The following is a 7,651-nucleotide window of genomic DNA, read 5'->3' on the forward strand; positions in this document are numbered from 1 at the left end:
TTTCTTAATTTATACTGTAGTCTATTTACAATCACAATCATTAACTTTGAAGAGTGATGGTAAACTTCTTTCCTTTGTATAATTTTCCCATGGATCTAAGCAAGGACATGTATTGAGCAGAATGGAAAGTAGTTAATATATAATATATAATATATATAGAATATAGAACCCACCAAAATTTTATCTTCCTTCGAGTTAGTCCTTACTGAAAGGAAACTTAGGAAAGACCTTGAAACCCCAAGAATGGTTGAATCAGAAGATGCCATCTTTGAGGAGAGAGAAGAGCTCATGTTGTCACCAACTGGTGGAAATCCAACCCTCAGAATAGCCCATTTTCTAAAACCCTCTGTGGTCTCCACTGATGAACTTCCTTCACCTTTTCTCTCTGCTGAACCCACCATTTCTGAGCTTGAGAATTTGCCTATGAAGGTTCAGTTCAAAGGTTGGCAAAGTCCACATGTGAAGTGGAAAATGTGGGTCGGAAACTTGCATTCCAAGTACCAATCCATGTGGAAGAAAGCTGGAATATATGAAGCAATAATGTGCTCCAAATATTCAATCTTTAGACAACAAGATTTGGTTCTTGGTCTTGCTGAAAAATGGTGTACTAAGACCAACACATTCATCTTCCCTTGGGGAGAAGCCACTATTACTTTGGAAGATATGATGGCTTTAGGGGGCTACTCTGTTTTGGGTGACTCTGTTTTAAGCCCTCTTGTTACCAAAGAAATGGAAGAAATTCATGAGATCTTGCTTGACGCACTAAAAAAAACTGCGACAAGCGGTAGCATCATAGCCAGTCAGCATTCATGGCTAGAACATTTCATGGGGAATGGGAGCAAATATGAGCATGAAGCATTCCTCTCATATTGGTTGTCTAAGTTTGTCTTCCCAATGCCTCATTATCGTATTGAAAAGCGAAATTTTCCACTTGCAATACATTTGGCTAGAGGAACTCAAATTGCACTTGCGCCAGCAGTCCTGTCTAGTGTTTATACTGATTTGGGTTTGCTGAAAGAGAAATTATTTGCCTCAAAAAAATTGGATTATAAAGAGGTTCTTATTTCTGCGCCTTTTCAATTAGTCCAGCTTTGGGCTTGGGAGAGATTCACAACATTCCGGCCGACTCCTATATCCATCACACCAGGTGAGCCAAGGCCAGCTCGCTGGCACAAAGTGAAACTATTGGGTATTGAGAATGTGAGGTTGGCTATAGACTCTGCTGGAGAAGATTTTCTGTGGCGCCCTTATGCTATAGCATTGAATCATAATTGGTTGTTTCCTAAGTTCTATGGAGATAAAGAACAATGGGTGTCAGTTGATGCTGCGTTAGACAAAGGTTTGGAGTCTTATACTCGATGCTTAAGAGCATGTGAGCTTGTTGGAGTACAATCCATTCAACAGTACCTCCCACACCGAGTCGCAATGCAATTTGGAATTGATCAAGATCTTCCAGGTCATGTTGCTCGATACAGTATGAACCTGAGTATTGCTTGGAGCCATTACAATAGGTCAATTGGAGATGCAAAATTATACATACCACCACGCCTTTTTGAGGCAGATGTTACCAAGCGATACTTTGAGTGGTGGAGGCAATCAGTGTCTGATCAAAAGGATGCAATTAAGAATTTTGTTACCCGGCCTCAAAATTCAAGAATTCCCCAAGTTTATTCTGGAAAGATGGAAAATTACAATGTCTTTGTTCTGCCTAGTTCTTCTGTGGAATGCCATAAAGTGGACATAAAGGATTCTGTCAAGAAAACTAACCTCTTGGGAACTTTGAGTGAGAACAAACTGGCTATTGATGTTAAGCCTTTGACAGTCTCTTTATCTCAAAGTATATCACACTCAACGGCAGATGATGGAGCTCCTAAAAAGGACTCGATGATAATACCAGAGCCAAAGGTCACGCCGAGTGAAGGTTCAATGGGTGAAGCAGGGAAAAGTGTGGCAGGTACAACTGTGAGAGAACTGGGACGTTCAACCAAGGTTGCATTGCATGTCAAACATAATGATGGGGAAAACAGTAACCATTGCATAACTGAGAAGCCAGCATTGGAGCTTGAGGCTCGAATAAGCAGGCTTGAGAGAGTAGTTGCTGAGCTAAAAGCAGCAAGAGCTAAATAGCAGCGAAAAGGAAACCTCGAACCTTAGTATATAATTTGCAAAAGCTTCTATTAAAAATTAATGTATATCGTGCCTAACAATTTTCTTCCTGAAGCAAAGTGATTAGGCCGTAGTATAATCTTTCTCCAACAATTACTTCAGAACATCTCATGTCTGAATGCTTTGTTTCATCGAATTAGTTCACGTTCTTGGGAGTGTTATATTAGATCTGAAAGTGTTGCAGTTGCCTGTGAAGTTTCCTGTGACTTGATTTTCCTGATATAAATAAGTATTGTTACAAGCTAGTGAAAAAATCCAAATATTTGAGTGTATCACTAGTGGCCTATTCTCCTGCTTAATCTTTGTAAAGTTGACATCTTTTTGTAGGCTAGTCTACAAGGATATAGAGCTTATTAGCTCTGTCATGATATTGCAGGTGGAAGCTTCAACTTTTCCCACTTGTGATGGTAGTTAATGTGTAATCATTAATGTCACTTTAGTTTCATTATTGATTTACACTCTAAACCTCCTTATTTATGCACATGCATGTTAATGTGATAATTATTGACAGATCCAAGTACCCGGTTACAAACTTACAATCATCAATCAATCAATATCAATTCAATATATATACATATATATAAAAGCAGAGATCTCATGCCGGAGTGCATAAGGTTTTGCCAAGTGACACATCCTTTGCAATAGTCTATTTATAGACTTTCCTCCCACCTTCTCTCAATTCTTCATCCCCCAATCAAATCCAATTGGCTAACAATAAATTGTCACTAACTAGGAATTAATAACTAATTACTCACGTTCAATGCTTCTTCTCAATATTTTGGACTTTCCAAGTTAATTCATTTCACTATTACTAAATTTACTACTATCTTCCCCACTTTATTCCCTACTTTATTCTCTTCTTAACCTTCAGTTGTCCCTTGGAATTTTCACAGAACCTTTAGTTTTCTAAAACAGTCAAGAAGGAAGCATGAACGAAATGATCTATACATCACTAGCATCAACTTTTGTCTATTGTTACAAGTCCTCTACAGTAGTACCTCTCATATGTCACATTTAAGAATCGACTTTTGTCTATTGTTACAAGTCCTCTACAGTAGTACCTCTCATATGTCACATTTAAGAATCGACTCTTATGAGTGATTAGGAAAGCAGTGGGTTTTCATTGTTTTCTTAATTCAACCAATGTTTAAGGTAAACTTCATCTTTTTAATTAATCAATTGTATAGGTAGCAATCAGTTATCAAGAGTGATTATAAATATTGATTTTTGGTTTTTGTTTTTGTTAATTTAATTGTGGGAATACTATGCTTTTGTTGGTCTTCAATTTATAAACTTGAAGTAAGTCCGGTCAAGTATTGTTAGTTACTTGCTTAATGTTATGTTGTTCTATATTAGAGTGAGATTCATTAGATTGTTAATATGTTAATGCTTACATTAATTGTTTGTTAAAAATGTTTTCAAAAGATGAATGCACCTTGCTTTGCCCAGTTGACATGATATAAATGTTGCTCTGTTTGCAATATATCATGAAGTCTAAATTACTTCCAGATATTTAGCAAAACAAACATTGAAGATTTCCCTTTATTTGTGTTCAAGGAAAATTAACAATTTGGAGGGTCTATGCTAAATATTCCTAAAATCTGTGTCAAAAAAATGTGTTGTTGCTTTAAATTGAGAAGGAAGGTCAAAGCTTTTCTCCTTTGGCTTTTATTTTAGTTAATTCATTTTTTCCCTTCATTAATTTTTTTTTTTTGTTTATATTATATTTTCCCCTTGAGAAATTGGAATTTTAATACATCTCATTTTTCCTAATGTCAAAGGCTTCAACAAAATCTTGGAAAAACCAAAAAAGAAAAAGAAAAAAAGGGCTAAGTTGAAATTTATCAAGGAGTTTGCAGCTAGTAAGCAATATGAAATAGGCTATGGAAAAGAAGAGAAGTTTTGCTTCAAAATAGTTCCATCCATAGACACTCCATGCCATGGTGATGCTGGTTGGGGGTGGCAATTTGTGTTCGCATGTCGGGTTCGTGTCATGTCAACTCATGAGTATCCGACCATATAGGGTCAACACTAACTTGACATGTTTATTAAACGAGTTAAGATTCATCAGCCCTAACACAACCCATTTATTAAACGGGTTAGTCGAGTCGACCTATTTATAAGATTTTATCAAAATGAAATAAAAAATTTATGAAAAACAAACAAATAAACATTTTTAATATAAAATTCGAAACTAATAATAATCATTCAAAATTAAAGCATATCTCAATATTACAAATTATCAATCACAATTTGTCAAACAAAATAAATCACAACAACTAATAAGTTTATATGCTTAGAGTTTGAAGGGTATATTGATAAAATGTCATTTAATTAAACGGGTCAAATGGGTTCTATGTGTTGAACACTAATCCAACCCATTTATTAAACGGGTCAGTTGTGTCAACCTGAATATAACACAAACTCATTAAACTTCAACCTATAACCTACTAATTTTGTGTTGTGTCATGTTAGGTTTGCAGGTCGTGTCCAATTTTGTCACCCCTAATATTAGTAAGTGAATAAAAAAGTTCAGCAAGTACTAAACGCTTTTATTTTTTAATTGAATTTTTAACCTTTATTTTCAAAACCCATACTCCGATACTTCTCTATTCTTGCTCTCTATGTCTATCATTTTCTCATGTTCTCTTGCATTATTCACCAGGACCTACATAGACTTTAAACCCGGAAAGCCATTAAACATTTTCCAGCTCAGGCCCATGTTTATCTTAGCCTTTCGCTTACCCCAAGGATAAATGTTATGTTAATGAAAAATTTTATTAATGCAACACATAACTAATTACTGAATGTCTCTGATATATTGAGAAATTCTTATTAAAAATTTAACTGCAATATTTTTATGAATTGATAAAATGGTGTTACTTAATGTTTAACATTTTTATATAGTAGCTTATAACAATATCCGCACATTGCGTGGGCCCTCTACTAGTATATTTAAATGGCAGTACTCTTTTTATTAGACTAATCTTGTAAATTTTAATAATACAAAAACTATGCAACAACAATTAACAAAGAGTTCATGATTAATAACCATGCATAAGTACACAACAACACACATACTTGAGTCCATATATCATATATGCGCAACAGACTGATTAAAAAAAGTTCTGAATTAAAATGTGCAACCAAGGCCATGATAGTTAAAAGAGTCCTTAAAAGAGACTAGTGAGAAAGTCTCTTTCTAATCATTAAATTTTTTTTTTTTTTTTTTAATATTAAAGCTTTTAGCAACAATTTTGGTTTTTTGCCACTCAACCTTTCCCTTAAGCATCACACTTCCAATAGATCTGCAACCATTAAGCAGCTCAGCCAAATCTCATATTTTGTTATTATTATCCATGGATTTCAGCTCATCGTCCATCCATTATTAATGGCTTTGCCACTTACTACACAAATAACCATTTTTTTTCTCCCATGATGAAATCCATAAAGAGACCCATCTAAAAGACAATTGAGACTCAGAAGAAAGGGTGATGTTGAAGAAAGAAAATAGAGTATTGAAAATTTGAAATAATATTTTCAGATATACTTTCACAATTGAGTCTGTACTTGGAAGTGATTGTTCAAATCAGATCAGACGGTTTTGTCACGCGGATTGGATTTTTTTTTTTTTTCCCCTTACAAGATAGAAATTCTACTCTAACCTAATCTAAGTATATATGCGTGTGAAACTCCTTTCTGGAGACTTAAACCCCAGCCCTTGCCCACTACACCCCGCAAGCACTTATACTTGTGAAGTGACCATTGCACCAAAGGTGTGCGGTGGTGTGAATTGGATTTTTGAGTACTCCTAGTGTTGTTTGGGATGTGAAGTGACCATTGCACCAAAGGTGTGCGGTGGTGTGAATTGGATTTTTGAGTACTCCTAGTGTTGTTTGGGATGCATTTATAGGCTAATTTATTATTTATTTTTCTATTATTTGCATGTCTTGAGTCACATATTTATTTTATTTATTTTTACATTTTATTTATAGTACTTTAAGCAAAAAAGTAAAATAAATTGTTCTCAAATGAACACTAAACTCATGTCATTGTATAGGATGGTTTTCTTTTAGTTCAAAACTAAATGTGATTCAACAAAAATTTTAGCAATACATAAAAAATCACAATTTTTGTCAGAATTGTTTACATGGTAAACTGAGTAGTAGAGAAAAAAATAGTGGTCCATGTGAAAGTTGCAGAAAGCTAGTCACAATCTTCCACGTAAAATAGTTTTGGCTTTTTTATATAATACTAGAATTACTCATAATTCAACCCACTGTTGTTGCTTCAGCATCCCTTTGATAGTTGTGGAACAAATATTTTGTGTTTTTGTAAAAGAGAATGAACATTCATTTTTAAAGAAATAATAAATATAAATTTTTTATATATAATTTAATAGTTAAAATTGGGAATGAAATATTTGGACCTTAGATTTTCTTTGTTAAAAATATCAAAATATGTTAACCAATTGAGTAGGCTCGCAAACCAATAGAACTTGAGACAACACTTAATGTGGTACGAGTTGCCATAAGGGCACCCATATAATATATGCCCAAGGTCACTAATATAAACCTTGCTTAAAAATACTTAATATAAATTGCACACCTTTGGTGCAATAGTTATTCCATAAGTATAACTGTTTGTGAGATGTATGGGTATCTTTAGGAGAAAGCTTCATAAACATATACACTTAAATTAAATTAAAGTAAAAGTTTTTATCTTGTATATAAAATAATAATAAAAAAATGTTTTAAGGCCACTATTCAACGGTTTTAGCCTTCAATAAAGCTACCTTAAATAAATAAATAAATAAAATCAAGAAAGCTACAATGAAAATTCATAACAATTTAACAACACCTTAATTGGCATCTGATCCCACAGCAATCTATAATTTTAATATCTTTTAATAAACCCATGTATAAGGTAATAATTAGTAGAATCCTTATTTGGTAACTCATGTATTGCATGGAAAATTTTAACCTAATATAATTTTTTTTTTCTATTTTTTTGTCTAAATATGAAATTTGATAATAATGACAATTATTAATAAACATTTATTATGATTGTTTTTATTTATGAAACTATATATTTTGGACACTTCTTAACTCCAATGATCAAATGTCTTAAAAACACCTGTTTATATGTTCGTATAATGTTGGCTCTAGAGCATTGGAGCATTAAAATTAAGCTTTGTTCATATATTTTTCTACTATCTAAAAATAATATGATGTGTGAAAATTCCAATAATCTATATATATATATATATATAACCGAAACTTTTGAAACTCTCACAATTTTCCACATCATCATTATTTCTAAAAAAAATTAAAAAACTATTTCTATTTCCCAGTCCACGTCATCATTATTTTTAAATCATCATAATTATTATAAAAAAAATCAGCTAAAGAAAACCTATTTCTATTTTCCACGACAATATCAAACTCGATACCCAAAATTTTTGTTCTCCTTCCCCAAAACCCAA

At 33.1% G+C, this 7,651-nt stretch overlaps 1 protein-coding gene across 1 annotated transcript; it reads left to right on the top strand.

Annotated features, from left to right (window-relative positions):
* Window positions 1-243: 243 nt before the first annotated feature.
* LOC126695884 (serine/threonine-protein phosphatase 7 long form homolog) lies at window positions 244-2,127 on the top strand. The gene has a single exon (XM_050392679.1). The coding sequence runs from the start codon at window positions 244-246 to the stop codon at window positions 2,125-2,127; it is 1,884 nt and encodes a 627-aa protein (XP_050248636.1).
* The last annotated feature ends 5,524 nt before the right edge of the window (window positions 2,128-7,651 follow it).

This window comes from Quercus robur, chromosome 8 (genome assembly GCF_932294415.1).
Source record: "Quercus robur chromosome 8, dhQueRobu3.1, whole genome shotgun sequence".
NCBI classification, from domain to species: domain Eukaryota; kingdom Viridiplantae; phylum Streptophyta; class Magnoliopsida; order Fagales; family Fagaceae; genus Quercus; species Quercus robur.

Bases quoted from the DNA above. Each gene is read 5' to 3' on its own strand.
- LOC126695884 (XM_050392679.1), top strand. From the start codon at position 244: ATGGTTGAATCAGAAGATGCCATCTTTGAGGAGAGAGAAGAGCTCATG.